Source organism: Leucoraja erinacea, chromosome 9, assembly GCF_028641065.1.
Source record: "Leucoraja erinacea ecotype New England chromosome 9, Leri_hhj_1, whole genome shotgun sequence".
In the NCBI taxonomy this organism is placed as follows: Eukaryota; Metazoa; Chordata; class Chondrichthyes; order Rajiformes; family Rajidae; genus Leucoraja; species Leucoraja erinaceus.
The window spans coordinates 60,431,980-60,452,328 of NC_073385.1; the positions used below are offsets into that span (position 1 = coordinate 60,431,980).

General features: G+C 42.1%; 1 protein-coding gene across 2 annotated transcripts in view; it reads left to right on the top strand.

The window, feature by feature from the left end:
* Positions 1-20,349, top strand: part of LOC129700455 (regulator of microtubule dynamics protein 3-like) — a 248,921-nt gene that overhangs the window by 202,521 nt on the left and 26,051 nt on the right. For both annotated transcript variants that reach the window (XM_055640954.1, XM_055640955.1), the window contains exon 8: positions 2,772-2,849. In XM_055640954.1, coding sequence (XP_055496929.1) covers positions 2,772-2,849 — 78 coding nt within the window. The remainder of the gene's footprint in view (positions 1-2,771; positions 2,850-20,349) is intronic.

Consider the following 20,349-nt stretch of genomic DNA (forward strand, 5'->3'; position numbering starts at 1 on the left):
AGTAACTGATATTTTTCTGTTGTATAAACTAAAAATGAATACCCTCAGAGTTTGTCATATTAGTGTACCTGCCATGCTCTAACTCACTCACTCAGCCTGTTCATAACCCTCTGAAACCACTTTTCAGCTTCCTCTATATTTGCTATCCCACCAGGTTTAGAATGGTTAGCAAACTTAGAAATATCATATTTCATCCCCTCGGACAAATCATTACTATGGAAAGTGAATAGTTGATACCTAAACACTCATCATTGCTGTACCCCAACAGTCATAGCCTGTCAACCTGACAATGATCCATTTATTAACATTCGTTGCTTTCTGTCTGCAAACACATTCTCATCCATATCAGTATTTTGCCCTAACTCATGTGCACTTCTTAACTGCTCTTGTGTAAGACCTTATTGAATATCAATAAGTCAAAAAACAGCATCTACTGGCTTCCCATTATATACTCAAAGAACTCTTAGTCAAAGATAATTTTCTCTTGGTAAATCCAAGTTGTTCCGTGCAGTTGCATTATTCTTGCGGGTTGCTTATCCGCACGGGGAATTTGGAAAATAACTGTGAAGATAGGGTTTTGAGTTACAGTATCTCTCGTGATTAAAGCTACCTGTTGTTTTTTGTCCTGTTGACATAGTTTAGGTTTATGTTCAGGTTTATTATAAACGTCAAAAGCTTTGTTTTGCATGCAAACTAAACAGATCAGATATACCATACAAAAATACAATCCAGTCAAACTCAAGTACAATAGTTATAGGAAAGTGGAAGATATAACACAGAATATTGTTCTCAGCATTGTCGCACATTGTAGTGATGAGTTCCACTGACAAGATCCAATGTTCACAATGGGGTAGGACTGGAAGGACTGTTCAGAAGCCTAATAAAAGAGGAGAAGCTGTTACTGACTCTGGTGGGACATGCTTTTAAGCTTCTGTTCCTTCTGCCAGACGGAAGCAGGGAGAAGAAGGAATAAGCAGGGCAGAACATATCTTTGATTATGCTGCCTGCTTTTCTGAGGCTGCGTGATGTAGATGGAGTCAATGGTGGGAAGTCTGGTCCGTGTGATGGACTGGGTTTCATCTAGAACTCTGCACTTTCTTGCACATATTGCAGAGCAGGGATCACTGCTGACAACTTTGTTGTTGATGTGTACCTTCCATTACACGTGGGAAGTGATGCAAGTTTCTCTGGAATAGAATCAAAGATCAGCATACATCAAATGCAGAACCACAGTTGAGGAGGTCTTTAAAATTACCTTTTTGGTGGGCACTGACTACCTTTCCATCCTTGATAAGTTCACTACCATTTTTGGCATTCGGTGGGGTGGGACCTGGGTAGTTTGGGCTGTAGATGAACTTAACATTACTGAAAAATCTGTGCATGTCATGTCTTTTCATTAAATACTCTAAATGAATGCGACTTCGTTTTGGATTTTATCTCTTTAAAAAAATAGTTGTTAGACTGTGGAATAGTTTGGCTGATATAAAAATAAATGCATGTTCTGACGGGAAAGTGAATAAGTATTTGAAACATTGAAAGACACATGACTTTAGAGATGGCGAAATGGATATGCTTCACTTTTGTACCTCCATGCACAAATATTGCTTTGCGATAAATTGAAGTTACCTGAACAAGTTTGTACAAGAGAAGTCATCTCTGAGACCGAGGCACTTGTTCAGTCAGACTTACAGAGAGTCGTGAATCTCTGGAACTTGTGCAAAGGATGTATGACAAAGAAAAATGCTCATATCAGCACAGAGTATAAAATTAGTAATGTCAAACATTGAAATTTGTGTACAGGTTGAACACCGATTTTTTGGCACCCTCAATTCCAGAGCCTTGCTGGATAACTGTTTTTCTGGACTCGTGGAGATCACGTGATATTGAAACAACAATGCAACCCTGGCCCCGCTAATAACAAAACGTACCTCTCGTGTCTCTAAAGCTCCATGGAATGCTGGAAACTTAAATAAAGCAAATATGAAATGTAAACTGAATGTGAATGGAATGGCCTGATGACGCATCCTGGCTTGTACCGTCTCCACGACCGTTTAAGCCCTGGCTTCCAATGCTACTGCCAACTCGCAAGATGCACCAGCGAGCCTTTCTTCACCCACCAAAAAGGCACAAAGTACTGGAGTAATTCAACGCGTCAGGATCTCTGGAGAACACGGCTAGGCGACATTGGGACCCTTCCTCAGACTGATTCAGTCGGCTGAGTTACTCAGCAGTTTGTGTTTCAGTGTGCCCCCTCGATTACTGTGGGGCTGCCTCCCCTCTCACCAGCTGTTGCTTCCAAGATGGAATATGTCGGCGACTCTGAGGGAGAAGGAGGACGCGATGGTGTGGGGGTAGGAGAGAGAGGAGGGAGGAGGGGAGTGGAGGTGGGGAGGGGTAGGGGGAAGGAGGGGATGGAGAGGGAATCCGTGGCTTCCGACCTTTGGGTCACCTAAGCAGGTCGTTAAAATGAGGGTTTACTGTTTTGTCTTTGCAAAACAGTTAGGAGAGATAATTCAGGGCAGTTCGTTCTTTCACAATGGAGAGACACGACCGGAAAGAGCGTTCGCCATTCACAACGCCATCTGTTGCTGCTCAGGGAATTCCAACTGAGTTGTCATAATTTTGTCTGAATTACGGGGATGGGTGGAGCATCTGTTGCCTAAAAATCAGTGTTCAACCTGTAATACATTTTTAAAGTCCACGGTGAAATTCTGCTGATTTCTCAGCTGCGCTATAAATTTACAATCTCACTCCTATTACTGTTTCTCTAGGAACATATTGAGAAGGCCATTGAACTGCAACCTGATGATCCCTCTTTATACTACCTGTTGGGAAGATGGTGCTATGAGGTAAAATCAGTTTACAACCTTCCTGTTGCGTCTGTCTTGTCTGTGGAAGTAGTTTGTGTGGGATTTCTTTGCAGATACAAGGTTCACCTGCTTCTGAACTATAGACATCAATTCCCTGATCTTTCAGAAATGTATTTATTATCTCTTTAAATGCTTTTAATCATATTGCCTCCAAAATGGTCATCGTGTGGCCGAGCGGGGCCGGTCCCACTGAGAAGGGGAGGGGTATGGAGTTGTGCGCGGTATCGCGCGGCGCTCCGAAATTTTGTAGCGGATTAAATCTTTGCGCACCACACCGGCCTGTCGCGTAACTGACGGCCAAATTGGGACAGGCCCAAGACCCTGGCGCTGTCGACACAACGACTCACCTCCATCAGCTGCAGAAGCAGGCAAATGATCGCTGAACTCGGCCTGGGGCTCACGGCCATTGCGGATCCGGATCAGCCCCCATTTCTACTCCCAGAGCGGGGCCAAGAAAATTGAAGATAGACACAATATGCTGGAGTAACTCAGCGGGACCGGCAGCATCTCTGGAGAGAAGGAATGGATGACGTTTCGGTTCAAGACCATTCTTTCAGACTGAAAGAAGGGTCTCGACAGAGTGAGAGAGAGAGTGAGGGGAGGGGGGGGGGGGGGGGGGGGGGGGTCATTGACTTTTGTTGCCACGGTTTTAGAGTAAAGCATAACTCACTTTCCCAATGTGCTGGACAAAACGAGAAGCTGCATTGCCCTGCACTGTTTCACAGACCTCCAATGAGCTGGTTGAAGGGTCTGAAGAAGGGCCTCAACCCAAAACGTTACCCATTCCTTGTATCCAGAGATGCTGCCTGTCCCGCTGAGTTACTCCAGCATTTTGTGTCTATCTTCGTTTCAATGGTTCAAAGGTTTCCATATTATTAGGAAAACTAGAGGTGAGAAAAGGTACAGAACAGATCATTCTGTTCTGGGGTTTGGTCTGTATCTTTTCATACCTCTAGTTTCCCTGTCCCCTGACTCTCAGTCTGAAGAACTGTGTGCAGGATAGTGTTCGTGTGCAGGGGTCGTTGCGGACTCGGTGGGCCGAAGGGTTGTTTCCGCGATGTATCTCTCAACTAAACTAAACAGATAATCTATGGAAAGAAAATAGAACATCTTTGTTGGTTCATTATGACTTGACGGGGCTTTCAAATCTCGCACGAGATACCTTTAGCGGCACGGTGGCGCAGTGGTACAGTGGCTACCTCACAGCACCAGAGACCCGGGTTCTTTCCTGATGACCGGTGCTGTCTGTACAGAGTTTATACGCTCTCCCCGTGACCTGCATTGGTTTTCTCTGAGATCTCCCGTTTCCTCCCGTTCTCCAAAGGCGTACAGGTTGTAGGTTAAGTGGCTTGGTACAAATGTAAATTGTCACTAGTGTGTGTGGGATTGTGTTTATGTGCGGGGATTGCTGGTCGGTGCGGACTCGGTGGGCCGAAGGGCCTGTTTCCGTGCTATATAACTAAACTAAATTAGAGCAGATAATCTATGGAAAGAAAGCAGAGCATCTTTATTGGTACATTATGAATTGACGAGGATTTCAAATCCCGCACGAGATACCTTCAAGAATGGAGCATGCATTTCTATCTGTCATATAAACAAAAACATAGAAAATAGGTGCAGGAGTAGGCCATTCGGCCTATCGAGCCAGCACTGCCATTCTATACGATCATGGCTGATCATCTAAAATCAGTATCCTCGTTCCTGCTTTCTCCCCATATCCCTTGATTCCGTTAGCCCAAAGAGCTAAATCTAACTCTCTTGAAAACATCCAGTGAATTGGCCACCACTGCCTTCTGTGGCAGAGAATTGCACAGATTCACAACTCTCTGTGTGAAAAGGTGTTTCCTCATCTCAGTCCTAAATGGCCTACCCCCTTATTCTTAATAAGGGGCCCCTTGTTCTGGACTCTCCAGTCAATCTAGGTGAAGTCCATGTGGAGCTGACAATGTTTGCATCTTCCACTTTAAATAAAAGTCAACTGAATTACCAAAGGTTAGAGAAAGAAGTGTATTGATTCCTCTTTTCATTAGAAGCACGGTTGACATTTGTTACAAAGAGAAATCAACTTTCATTTAAAAGTCACTTCATTAAAAGCGGGGACAAGCAGTAAGGAGATTGCTTTCTTCACTGCTTTCAGTGACACATCCATGGGCTCCACTGAACAATGTAATGAATATCTTCTTCATTTGACCTCAACTGAGCGTTATGACAATATTTACTTAGCGAGGTCACAGATCACCTTGCAAGAAGCTCTAGCCATCATGGGTAGAGTGAAAAACGTCATTGTTCTTTTTATTGAGAAGAGCTATCATCGTAGGTATTGATCGCAGGTCACTTTGCCCACTCTGGCCTCAGAGCCGATGATTCCAACCACGGCAGCCTCCTGAATGCAGAGATGTGTGAGTTTACTGAATCCAATGTGACGATACAATTGAGTCTGGTTTAGGTTTTTAGTTAAGAGTCAATGCCAAATGTCCTAAACAGAGATTGGTCAGATACAGTGAGAAATCATGTGAAATAATCACTGAATTTTATTTTAAATGAATGTACCTGCATGTTATACTGTTTAGTTTGGAGATACAGCGCAGATAGTCCACTGAGTTCGCACCGAACAGCGATTTTATTGTTTTCCTATTTGTCAATTTGTGCCCGATTATTTGGTGGCCAATCAACCGCTGTCTCTAAGTGGGTTGCGTCCAATCACCAACCAGCTTGCCTTAAAATTCCCGTCCAATCAACAATTCGGTCTCCTCCCGTCCAATCAGCCGCTGTCTCCAAGGACATTGTGTCCAATCACATAATGCAGTTTAATGGTAATTAGCAGCTACGGTAAAGGTTGGAAGCCAGTGGAGGTACTGACAGTCAAACGGGAGCAGGAGAGATTAAAACAGTGTATAACCTTATTGTACAATTTCATAATATATACTAAATAACAGGGCTGACAGACCTTGGCTGGGAACCTGGGGCTCACCAAAATTGTTCCCAATTGGGCCCCGCACCTCCTAAGGCCGGCCCTGCCAGGTTTCTCATGCTGTGAGACAGCAGCTCTGCCAGCTGCGTCGCTGTGCCACCACTTTAGCCACTCGTGTGAGGACAACCCTCCCATTCCCAGGAATTAGCCTGGTGAATCTCTTTTGCACTGCAGCCAATACCAATATATCTTTAGATAAAGGGACCCAAAACTACACAGTATTGCAGCTGTCACCTCATCAGTACCCTGCAGAATTGTAACAATATTTTCATATTTCTGTTTTCCAGCCCTCTTTCAATTAAGGCCAATATACCATTTGCCTTGTAACTTCTTTCTGCACCTGCCTGGTGACTTTTTGTAATTCATGCACATGAAAACATCTAGTCGCCTCTATTCTTCACACATCTACAATCTTTCTCCATTTAGATTATAATCGTTTTTTAAATTCCTTTTACTGAAGTGCGTGACCTTGCACTTTCCCATGTTAAACTCCATTTGCCAAGTTTTTCTAGCTCACTCAACCTATCTCTGCCTTTGAGTCTAAATACCTTAGTCATAACATACCTCCCGCCCTTTTTTGGTGCCATCAGCTAAGTGTAGATACCTTACATTCCATCTCCCCTCCAGATCATAAATATAAATAGTATAAATAGTAAAGCATTTGATGGCCAAGATCTAAACACCCTTTTCATTTTTGCAGTCTGAAAAAGGTGCAATTATTGATATTCTTGTGAGATAACCAGTCTTCAGTTAATGCTAACACATTCCCTCACTACCATAAGCTGTTGTACCTTATGGTGCCCTGTATTTACCAATTTTGGAGTCTTATTTTGGATATAGTTAAACCTATTGGTAAATCTAACTTTTCCACATTAAAAAAAACATGGTTTAAATCTTAAACTTAAAACAAGTTAAAAGTCTCCATAAAATGTGAAGAATTGCAAATCACTTAAAATTCAGGGTATGATGGGAAAGTAATCAGACTGGTATCACGAATATACAATCCAGAGACCTGACTTCAAATCTCATCATAGCAGCTGTGGAATTTTAATTAATAACCTGGAATTTGGGATAGGGAATATACCAACTAACTTTCATAATGAATGTGGTCAGACCAAAAATCCCAGACTAAAAACAGAAATTACAGATAGTACTCAGCAGATCAGCCCACATCGGTAGACGGAGAAACAGAATTAATATTCCAAGTCTTCAAATTGAAATATTAACTCTGTTTTTCTTTCCACAAATACAATCTGATCTGCTGATTATTTCCAGCACATTCTGGTGCTTAGGTATTATCCCTATTCACAGCGACGAGACATGGCTTTGTTGAATGCTCGTGAATGTGGAGTGCAGAGGGGATAATGTGACGAGGGGTATGGGCTGAACAATTATGGTAAATAAAATACTTTTCTGATAGATATCCCTGTTAAACATTGACCGGGAGTGCCCAAGAACAGCATGTTCCAAGACCTATTAAGGTGGTCCAAAAGAATTGTTGTATGGGCAATAACATAATTCTCTCCACTCATCATAAAACTTACATCAGGCCTACAGGTTGACGCAATGCAGGAATTTTCAAAGGTATTCAGTACCTTGTTTCACTCTGGAAAAAAAGGATTTTCCAATAGTGTAATGATAATAGAAAGTGCATTGCATTTCTATGCAACTATGTTTTATTGGATAGATTAATTTGCAGGTTGGGTTTTAAAGTGATCATTTATCAAGTATCATGTGTATTGTCACATCTCTGGATCAGACATCAGACCACATATGGTAATTGACATATTAACAGTGGACTTAAAAAGTAGTGTGGCTTCATATTATTGTAATGTGGTACCTTTTAGCATTGCGAGGATAAAAAACATCAGCAGAGGTCCACATACTTTTGAAACAAAGCTAGGTACTAATTCATAGGGGGGGGGGGGGGGGGGGGGCTACTGGTTCATGTGGTGTAAATATATATCTTTAATAGTTTTTATAAGCTTGTGTACTGCTTTAGCATTCCAGCAATGAATGAACATACAAAAAAAGCTATAGATGCTGGAAACCGGAAATAAAAGCAGAAAATGCTGGAAAAACTCACGCATGTTTAAGACTCCTTATCGAGTTTCACTCTTGCAATGAAAATAGCAAATCTGTGTTCCATCAGTGATAGATTTACATCTAAAACAACCATCTGTTTGTCATTGATTATGATCACCTCCAGCGATGATAAATCGTTACTAAGATTTATTTCCAGATTTGTTTTTTCACAGATAGACTTTTCATAATACACTGGTGAATCTCATGTAACACCATTCATACTTAACATTCTATTCACACTGGTGTGAATTTAGTGAAACCGTGGCTTCTGGAAGCACGTGAGATGTTTAAAGTTTCATCATCTAAAAGTAATGGAACAAATTGTCAAGATCTGGTGGTAATGGAATAATCCCTCCGGCTCTTGAAGTAATATAATGAGAGATATTTTGTGGGTTATGGGAAGGAAGGGGCTAGGTGTTGGTGAGAGGACAGGGGTGGGTAAAGTGGAGGTGCTTGGCTCTAATATAATCATTGTAGTGTGACTGCATAAGGAATTCTGACCTTGAACTTGTGATCTGTAATTACTGGAGCAGGATTCCTGCAACTTCAAAAGTCAACAGTGTTTAATTGTCATATATACTAGCAATAGAATAATGAAGTTCTTACTTGCTACAGCTTTACAGGCCTATTAATGTAGTAACACAAATAAATAAACAATGATTACTGCAATAAATTAATAATCAGTAATACTAGGTAACCAGATCGTAATTTTGCAAAACCAAATATCTTGTGCAACCTATACAAAGTCAATAGTAGACTGTAGTTGCTGAAGTAGGGATGTGTTTAGTGTGGTGCAGTGTTCAAAAGCCTGATGGTGGTGGGAAGAAGCTGTTCTTGGACCTGATGGTTGTGGTTTTCTGGCTTCTGTGCCTTATTCCTGATGGTATTAGTGAGATGAAAATGTGGCCAGCATAGTGTGGGCCTTTTTGAGGCAGCACATGTAAATCTCTTCGATTGGAGGGAGGTCAGTACAATGTCTCACACTTTTTACAGCATCAGTTATTGTTAGGTGTGAGTTACCAATCCAGGCCATGATATAGCCAGTCACTATACTCTGTACACTGCAGAAGATAGATACAGCATTCAGCAACATACCAAATCTCCTCTAAGGAAGTAGAGGCATTGATAAGTTTTCTTTGTGATTGCATCAATAATTTCAGTCCAGGACAGAACTTCAAAAATGTGCAAGCCCAGGAACTTAAAGCCATCTCGTCGATGAAGATATAACCATATAACCATATAACAATTACAGCACGGAAACAGGCCATCTCGGCCCTACAAGTCCATGCCGAACAAATAGGCCTGCACTCGTACCATAACCTCCATTCCCTGGCTCCATTGCCTATCCAATTTATTTTTAAATTACCGAAGCCTCCACCACTTCCACTGGGAGCTCATTCCACACCGCCACCACTCTCTGCGTAAAGAAGTTCCCCCTCATATTACCCCTAAACTTCTGTCCCTTAATTCTGAAGTCAAGTCCTCTTGTTGAATCTTCCCTATTCTCAAAGGGAAAAGCTTGTCCACAAGATAGGTTCATAGAACCTTGGCTTTCCTTTACCGAAGTCAACAAATGGCTCATCTGTCTCGCTAAGGTTGAGAGCAAGATTGTTGTTCTGGCACTAATCAATGAGATTATCAGTTTATCTTGGAATTATTAGGGACGGAAGTCCAATTCTCTGGTGTCTGGGTGCATTGGGAATACAGTCTGAGATTCTGGTAACAGAGCAAAAATTGCTATAAAATTCTTCTGGACCCAGCAAAAGTCAGGAAACTTTGGGGCAGGGTTTGGAAGAATTGAAGATCTCTAACCTCACAAGGTTAACTAATAGCTATTCAAATTATCAAAATTATTATTAATTGTGGTATTTTATAAGATTGCTTTATAAAATGCGCTTTGGTCAGGAAAGTACAACCTATTTTCTCCAATAGTCCTAATATTAACCTTGGGAGAGAAATTACTTTTTGGCACCCTACATTTGGAAAACATTCATTAACATCTAAATTTAAATAATTATCTGCCATGTAGGCATATTTCCTTTATCAGCAAATCTCTAGTCTAGCATTTTGTCAAACTGCTGTGAACAGCTATATGATATCCCTATGCTATGCAGCTGAAATATCACATTTACTTAAGTATTCAGACCATTTACTCAGTACTTTGTTGAGGTATCTTTGGCAGCGACTACAGCCTCAAGTCTTCTTGGGTATGACACTACAAGCTTGGCACACCTGTATTTGGGTAATTTCTCCCATTCGTCTCTGCAGATCCTCTCAAGCTCTATCAGAATGGATGGGGAGCGTTGATGCACAGCTATTTTCTGGTCCCTCCAGAGATGTTTGATTGGGTTCCAGTCCGAGCTCTGGCTGGGCCACTCAAGGTCATTCACAGTCTTGTCACAAAACCACTCCTGCACTGACTTGGCTGTGTGGTATGGGTCATTGTCCTGTTGGAAGGTGAACCTCTGCCCCAGTCTGAGGTCCAGAATGCTCTGGAGCATGTTTTCATCCCGGATCTCTCTGTACTTTGCTCCGTTCATCTTTCCCTCGATCCTGACTAGTCTCCCACTTCCTGCAGCTGAAAAACATCCCCACAGCATGATGCTGCCACCACCATGCTTCACAGTAGATATGGTACCTTAATTGGTGCATCTGACAATGAATGTGAATCTGAATTGGCCAGATGAAGAGTGCTGCCTGGTTTCCTCCATTCGTGAAGCTTGGTATTCAGGCCAAAGAGTTCAATCTTGGTTTCACAAGACCAGAGAATCTTGTTTCTCATGCATTTTGGTAAACTCCAAGTGGGCTGTCATGTGCCTTTTACTGAGGAGTGGCTTCCATCTGGCCACTATACCATAAAGGCCTGATTGGTGGTGCTGCTGATATAGTTGTCCTTCTGGAAGGTGTTCCTATCTCCACAGAGGAACTCTAGCACTCTGTCAGAGTGACCATCGGGTTCTTGGTCACCTCCCTGACCAAGGCCCTTCTCCCCCGATTGCCCAATTTGGCTGGGCGGCCAGCTCTATGAAGAGTTCTGGTGGTTTCAAAGTTCTTCCATATAAGAATGACGGAGGCCACTGTGCTCCTCGGGACATGCAATGCTGCAGAAATTGTTTTATACCCTTCCCCAGATCTGTGTCTCAACACAATCCTGTGTCAGAGGTCTCCAGACATTTTCCTTTGTCTTCATGGCTTGGTTTTTGCTCTGACATGCACTGTCAACAGTGGTACCTTATATAGACAGGTGTGTGCCTTTCCAAATTATGTCCAATCAATTTAATTTACTACTGGTGAACCATCTCAAGGATAATCAATGGAAACAGGATGAACCTAAGCTCAATTTTGAGTGTCATAGCAAAGGGTCTGAATACTTATGTAAATGTGATATTTCAGTTATTTCTATTTAATTACTTTGCAAAAATTTCTAAACACCTGTTTTCGGTTCTTCATTCTGGGGTATTGTGTGTAGATTGATGATAAAAAAAAATAATTTAATCCATTTTAAAATAAAGCTGTAATGTAACAAAATGTGGAAAAAGGTGAATACTTTCTGAATGCACTGTATTTCTTGTCCATGGGCCACCCAATTTATTTATTTATATATTAAAACTAACCTAATAAATGTTTCATTTATTCAATCTGTAGAGCAATTAAAACATGTGTGATTGTGTAATGTGCTCTAGTTTTTAAACAAATGTGCAATATTGAATATAAAATGGTCATTTGGGCAGAATAGAATTGACAAGGTGATAATGTTTTACAACATGTTGCATGTTAATACTTATCTTCTCAAATTAGAAATGATTAGCAGAGTCCCACTAGGATTTGTGCTGGGTCCTCAATTATTAATAATTTGCTGGCATGGTTTGATGGTAAGGTGTAAATATGGGTGTTAAATTGGAGCAAAACGGATAGATTGAGTCAGTTCGTAAAACTTTAAGGTAGATAAAAAAGTTGGAGAAACTCAGCGGGTGATGCAGCATCTATGGAGCAAAGGAATAGGCGTCATTTCGGGTCAAGACCCTACTTCAGACTGATGTCGGGGGGGGGGGGAAATAAATGAAGTGGCAGAGACAGTAGGCTGTGGGAGAGCTGGGAATGGGAGGGAAGGAGGGAGAAAGCAAGGACTACCTGAAATTGGAGGTCAATGTTCATACCGCTGGGGTGTAAACGACCCAAGCGAAATATGAGGTGCTGTTCCTCCAATTTGTTGTGGGACTCACTCTGGCCATGGAGGAGGCCCAGGACAGAAAACTGGAAGATGGGTTTCAACACCCAAGTATTAGATCATTCATTTTAGCCCCAAAAGAAGAGGTAACTGTATTGTTTAATAGTACAGATCCAAAGAAATATATAAATCTTTGTGCAGATGCCCAAACCATAATGGTCAGGCACAAAAAACAATGAAATAAATGCAGGGATATTTATCATTTAGAACTGGTAGCTTAAGATATTTAAAAGGAAAGTTGATACAGCTATGCAGGGTTCTGGTTATATCATATTTGGAGCATTATGTTCAGTTCTGGATGCCAGTTTTTAGAAAATGCAATGTTGACCTTGAAAGCAATGGTGCACTGATTCACAACTACATGATCAATCTCTTGGGGATAAATGGAGAGACGAATTACATGAATTGGGCTTGTATTCTTGGAATATAGGTTAAGAGATCATTCCAGCTTCCAGGAGTTTAAAAAAATAACCAAATAGATGGAAGGGGAATTTCGTTGCTGGTTAATTTTATAACAAAGGTTCATAACCCTGAAATAAGAGCCAGATAATTCCAAAGTGAAGAAACATAATTTTTTATCATGTGAATATAATGTAATTGCGGAACCCTGTCAGAGGAAAACCATAGTTTTATATATATATTTTAAATCTGAAATTTCTGCTCAGTATTAATGTTAAAGAATAGAAAGGAAAAGCAGGTAGATGCAATTAAAGCATAGGTCATTTATGATCTTAAAAAGTGATTGAATAGGCTGATGGGCTGGATGACTTACAGATGCTCACCAGCTTCCTGGATTGTCTGCCAAATTGTAAGGCATTCTTTTGCTCTTTTTCTCTCCCACTGCCTTTAGGCAACTGGATCTTAAAGTCTGATTTTCTTGCCTAAACCTCTCATTTAAAGACAAAACCAACTGAGAACTCATCTTTCCAGCCAATTTCTTGTCACCCCTCATTACTTAAATCTCATGGTTTAGTAACCATTTTCAATGTGTGTATTCACTGAAACATTTCATATTAGTATATATGTATAGAAGAAATTTATTGCAAATGTGAGTTGCTCAGTGGTGGAAAAGGTCTCTTCTGTAAAGTGAAGAAAAGATTTGGAAGATAAATTGTACCCCAAATTATTCTTTTGATCTTACTTCCTCTCAACCCATTTCCTTCCCTATTCCCCCTGCCTCTTGGTTTGTTCACAAAACCATCATGAGCAATGTTGGTCTCGTAATCATTGATAGTGGGTAATGCAATAGAAGGATTATCAGCACGAAGGAAAGGTGACATTTATCATCCCAACAGCATTTATTTATTTGCATCTACAGTGCCCTTCATAATGTTGGGGCCAAAGACCCATCATTTACTTATTTGCCTCTGTACTCCACAATTTGAGATTTGTAAAAGAAAAGATCACATGTGGTTAAAGTGCACATTGTCAGATTTTATTAAAGGCCATTTTATACATTTTTGTTTCACCATGTAGAAATTACAGCCGTGTTTATACATAGTCCACCATTTCAGGGCACCATAATGTTTGGGACACATGGCTTCACAGGTGTTTGTAATTGCTCAGGTGAGTTTAAATGCCTCCTTAATGCAGGTATACAGTATAAAGTTCCCTTTATTGTCATTCAAACTTTTAGTTTGAACAATATTGTGTGGCTTGTAGTCATGACAGAAAATAAAATAACAGAACACACAATTAACACAGTTTAACACAAACATCTACCACAGTGAGTCTACCAGGCACCTCCTCGCTGTGATGGAAGAAAAAAGTCTTCCTTCCTTGTTCGCCCTCTGCGTTTGGGCAATCCAGGCTTCGATGGTAAGTCCCGTGGCCGAATCCGAGATCCGCGAACGGGCTGGTTCAAATTCCGCAGCCCAGGGTGGATGAAGTTGCCACCCTCCAGTCCAGCGGACGAAGCTGTTGTTGCGGTAGCTTTCGGTGAATCAGTCACCAACCTGGGACCTGCGAGCTCCCAATGTTGTCTTCCACTGGGCCCGTGGCCGAAGTCTCCGAAATAGGGCCGCCGCCGCAGCGCCACCACAGCCCCGAAGTCGGCCAGCTCCGCGATGGTGAGTCCTGGCTCTGCTTCCAGAGCCTCGAGGTCAGTCTCAGTTGGAGTCCGCCAGCTCCGCGATTAGGCCTCAGCGCAGACGGCGACGGGGATGCGACAAAGAAAAGCTCGCATCCCCCGAAGGAAGAGACTAAATCAAGTTTCCCCCACCCCCCACAGAACAAAAAATAAAGGAAAAGACAGACGGGACTGCAGGCGAGCCGCAGCTGCCTGGCAGCGCCGCCACTTCTGGAATAGTGAGATCTCAGTACCTAGTCTTTCCTCCAGTCTTTCCATCACCTTTGGAAACTTTTATTGCTGTTCATCAACATGGGGACCAAAGTTGTGCCAATGAAAGTCAAAGAAGCCATTATGAGACTGAGAAACAAGAATAAAACTATTGGAGACATCAGCCAAACCACAGGCTGACCAAAATCAACTGTTTGGAACATCATTAGGAAGAAAGAGAGCACTGGTGAGCTTACTAATCGCAAAGGGACTGACAGGCCAAGGAAGACCTCCACAGCTGATGACAGAAGAATTCTCTCTATAATAAAGATAAATTCTCAAACACCTGTCCGACAGATCAGAAACATTCTTCAGGAGTCATGTGTGGATTTGTCATTGACCACTGTCTGCTGAAGACTTCATGAACAGAAATACAGAGGCTACATTGCAAAATGCAAACCACTGGTTAGCTGCAAAAATAGAATGGCCAGGTTACAGTTTGCCAAGAGGTGCTGTAAAGAGCAACCACAGTTTTGGAAAAAGATGAGAAAAAAGGAAAAAACAGTTGTGGACAGATGTGACGAAGTTTAACATATCAGAATGATGGCAAGAGCAAAGTATGGAGGAGAGAAGGAACTGCCCAACATCCAAAGCATACCACATCATCTATGAAACACGATGGTAGGGGTGTTCTGGCCTGGGCATGTATGGCTGCAGAAGGTACTGGCTCACTTATCTTCATTGATGATACAACTGCTGATGATAGTAGCATAATGAATTCTGAAGTGAAAAGACACATCCCTATTTGCTAAAGTTCAAGCAAATGCCTCAAAACTCATTGTTCATTCTACAGCAAGACAATGATCTCAAACATACTGCTCAAGCAATAAATGAGATTTTCAAAGCTAAAAAATGGTCAATTCTTGAGTTGCCAAGTCAATCACCCAATCTGAACCCAATTGAGCATGACCTTTATATGCTGAAGAGAAAGCTGAAGGGGACTAGCCCCCAAAACAAGTATAAGCTAAAGATGGCTGCAATACAGGCCTGGCAGAGCATCACCAGAGAAGACATCCAGCAACTGATGTCCATGCATGTCATTGCATGCAAAGGATATGCAACAAAATACTAAACATGACTACTTTCATTTACATGACATTGCTGTGTCCCAAACATTATGGTGCCCTGGAATAGGGGGACTAGTCAAGAGTCAAGAGTCAATTTAATTGTCATTTGGACCCCTGGAGGTCCAAACGAAATGCCGTTTCTGCAGCCATACATTCCACACAAATAGACCCCAGACACAACATAATTACATTTTACATAAACATCCATCACATAGCTGTGATGGAAGGCCAAAAAAAAGTTATCTCTCCACTGCACTCTCCCCCCCCCCGATGTCAGAGTCAAAGTCAAAGCCCCCGGCTGGCGATGGCGATTGTCCCGCGGCCATTGAAGCCACGCCGGGTGGTGCGAGGTCGCACACCGGGTCTTGGTGTTGGAGCCCCCGGTGTGCGCTCGCAAAGTCCCGCGGCCATTCCAGCCGCGCGGGGCAGTGGTGTCAGGCCCCGCTCCAGGAGCTCTTCAACCCCGCAACACGGGCGGGAGAATTCGCCGTTGCAGGAGCCCCGAAAAGCGGTCTCCCTCCAGGGATCCGCGGGCTCCCGGTGCCGCCGTCCGCAGACCCGCAGTAGCAGCCTCCGCATCAGCAGCAGCAGCGGCATCGGCAGCAGCAGCAGCAGCAGCAGCAGCGGCAGCAGCAGCAGCAGCGCTCCTCCACCGCTCCACCCGCTCCGGTCTCGGCCAGCTCCGCGACGGCAACGGTGAGTCGGCACCAGAGTCCCCGGCTTCTTCCCGTTGGAGGCCGCTCCTCGTTGCGGCCTCAACGACACCTGAGACCCGACGAGAAAAGGTCGGGTCTCCAGTGCAGGGAGAGATTCAAAAGTTTTCCCACCCCCATCCCCCCACACACACACCCCAACATAAAATAACAAAAACTACATAAAAACACAGACAAAAAATAATAAAACGCGGACAGGCTGCAGAGGCCGCTGCTGGCCAGAGCCGCGCCGCCTACCGCCTACTATGTCCAAACACTGCTATATTTTCTACATGGTGAAACCAAAATGTATAAAAATGGTCTTTATTAAAATTTGACAGTTTGCACTTGAACTACATGTGAATTTTTTTCTATTACAAATCTCAAATTGTGGAGTACTGAGGCAAATAAGTAAATGATAGGTCTTTGTCCCAAACATTATGCAAGGCACTGGAACTGCTGAGATTATGCAATATTATAAGCCAAAACCCTATTCCATAATGTTGGCAAGAGGTAATTAAAAAATGAATATATATTGATGTCTATCACTTGGATCATTAGATCTTCTTCAAAATTGTCCTGAATGGTCTGTCCTCTGCAGAGGTCTTACCTTTGCACCCCTGACTCCACACCTCAGCAAATTCAGAGCCCGCCATGATGTTGAACTCTACTTCCATCGTCTCCACCTCTGGGCCTATTTCTCTGATAAACAGCCCTCGCCCTCCAGTGACCACTGCTTCTCCTTTCTCAACTTTCTTCTTCTCCTGGACTACCCTGCTGGCCTTCTATCCCCTCTAGACCTTCATATTTCCAACGGCTGGCGCAATGTCAATAATCTCTTCTCCATTTCCCGAACCTACCCTAATTCCACATTACCACAATAAGATGAGAGTTACATAACAGGAAGTATAGGGACAAATAACTGTAAAAAGCAACCTATGAATTTAATTTATGGAGACTTCAATTCAAGGTTGGTTCAATTCACAGTAGAGATTTTGTAACTTGAATTGATGTGGGAGTGTGAAAAATACACATAGTATGAAATGATAATTAGTTCAGAGTAATTATTTAAAGCATAGATTAAAATCTGAGTTTGTAAATGCTTGAAAAAATATTAATTTAGGTTAAATATTTGTTTCCTATAAAATCCAGAAAGCTTTGAAAATTAAAGTTTTCTTGTATAGCTTTATTTTTGTTGTGAATTTCAGTTCATAGCCTTACCTCAATAATATATATGTTGAAATGTCAATTCCCAGGCTGCTGACATTATAAAATTACTGCTTTAACTTTTTCATCAGATTTATATGCAATCGTAGAAAACTGACAATCCCTAGTGTCGCACAAAAGAGGCCCATAAATGGAGCACCACTTGTCTCTGCTCCTTTGTATGAATGACAAATCGTAAATTTGGAGCCTTTTCTCAAAGGACAGAAAATCATGTTGTTGTTCTCAGAAGGCACAAATTCTGGATAGATGAAGCTTTTAGGCTTGTAACTAGAATCATTCCCCCTTATTTTGAGAACCTAGAGATTACAGCTGTGTTTTCTCTGGCCTGCACACCCATTTTGACAGTACACTAAAATCTATAGAGGAAAGAAATTTAAAGCTGCAATTTCTAGTAATTGGGCTAGAAACAATGTTTTGTGAAAAGCTATTTCTCTGGAGAAAAATCTAACCTAGTGTTCTCCATGATCATTAATCAAGTGTTGTGGACTTTTTAATTAATTTAATATTTCTTCTACTTTTTGCTCCATGAAGTAAACTTTTCACTTTTTCTTACATGAAGCTGCATCCAAAAAAACAAGTTTCTTATTTTATTTTCTTCTTAATTCTCTGTAAACCTCAAGGCCATCCATGTTACACATATTGATAGTTCTGTGACCAAAATAAATTAGAAATGTTGCCCATTGAATGTGGATTTCCACCCCCTTCTGCAGCCCCTATATCTGTAACATCTTTACCGTCACCAAATTTGTCTTTGTGTTTACCAACTCTGTAATTGTTAGTTTGGCTGTGCGTTCCACTCTTTAGTTCACCCTAAACTCTAAATAGGCTGCTCTACTTTCCCCCTTTTTCTCCCTAAAACAGGTTAACCACATACTTTCTCTTCAGAACCAGAATCTATAAATTGAATTTCATGGCGGGAACTAAACATTCAACCTTTGCAATTGTAAAATGTTTTTAACTTAAAATGTTTAAACCTTCCGACTACCAGATTTGCCTTTGAACAACCATCAAGCATAATACTTCCCTACAGAAAATTAATGTGAAATGCAAGGGGTTAGGGACAAATGATCTGCCTACCTTCACAATATTAGGCATATACCGAAAAATCCTTCAGCACATGCTAAAAGTATGAATCCTTTGCTGACCCAAAATTGTGAATGTTTCACTTTCCAAGGAGAGTGGCTGGCCTGTGTTTTTCAGAATGTTTTTAAAATTTATGTGCATTAGTAAAACCAATTGATGAAAGGGTAAATTAAAGAAGGTTCATTTTCATTCTTTGGCATACTTTGCAGAGTTGAATTGGCAATTTCACTCTGTTCAAACAACTTAAAAAATATTTATTGCAGATGGACACAGCACAGCTGCATATCAAGCTCCGCAATACCCAACTTGTTACTTTTAAGATTGTTTTTTAATATTTTCCTTTATTGTTCAATGACCAAACCACTTTGAAATGTGTGTCTTTCTGCGATGAGTTACAAGGCCAGATGGCATCCCCCGGGGCAATCATAAATTCAGCATGTGCAACTTGTACATGTATGGCAATGCCAGAGCTTGTTAGGCCAAGTTACAAGGATTTAATTCCTGCACCCTGGAGGCCGATTAACACCATTATGCAGCAATTGCTAACTCTTTAACTTCAAGCACCACTGAGATGGTTGAATCTCCCCATATATATGCTGACAAATTCCCCAGTTACTACTTTCGAACATCACTCTTGTGTATTTTTCAAGTAAGGATATTCTGCAGGCACAACCTTACCCTGGTGATAGGTTTAGTTTTAGTTTCGAATTACTTTGGAATACTTTACTTTATTGTCACATGTGACAAGGCACAGTGAAATTCTTTGCTTGTATACCCAATGTATACAAATAGCGACCACCTATGGCACTGACAAAGTTACAAAACACGCCAGTTCCTCCGTACAGTGTGGAAACAGGCCCTTCGGCCAACCGAGTCCATGCTGACCAGTGATCCCCGCACATTAACACTATCCTATGCACACGAGGGACAATTTACACTTATACCAAGCTAATTCACATACAAACCTGTACGTCTTTGGAGTGTGGGAGGAAACTGAAGATCTCGTCGAAAACCTACGTGGTCACGGGGAGAACGTAAAAACACCGTACAGACAGCACCCGTAGTCGGGATCGAACCCTGTTATCCAGCGCTGTAAGGCAGCAACTCTACCTCTGTGCCACCATGCAGCCCATAGTTCGATCATTGTAATTGTAGTGCCAGCTGACTCTGTTACCTTAGTGCAATGATAACATTAGTTTAATGGTTAAATTAGTTCCTTGAATCGATTTGTGGGCGTTGTATATTCTTTGTAGGAGTCATGTATGCTTAAGTTAGTTACTGTTAGTATATTATAGCAATATCAATCAATAAATCAATCAGTTTTATTCATCACATTGCACATAAAGTGCAAGTGAAATGAATTTGTTAGCAGCGGTACAATGATAAAAAACACACAAACACAATAAACATTTACCACAAACATCCACCACAGCATTCATCACTGTGGTGGAAGGCACAGAAATTGGCCAGTCCTCCTCCATTTCCCCCCGTGGTCAGGACCTCAAGCCGCCGCAGCCGTTGCTGCGGGCGTCCAGATGGTAAAAGGACAAGGTAAAAGTCAAGGTAAGTCCAGGATCGGCTCTTCCCCACCGGAGACCGCGGCTTCAGGCTGGTGTAGGCCGCAGGCCGGCGGTCGAAGATTTAAAGTTCGCGCCGCAGCCAGAAGCACCTCAGACCGCAGGGCCGACAGATGAAGCTCCCCTCCAGGGGTGATGGTAAGTCGCCACCGCGCCCGCGGTAGAAGTTGGCCGCGGGCTGGCCGATGGAGCTTCTTCTTCCCCCCGGGTC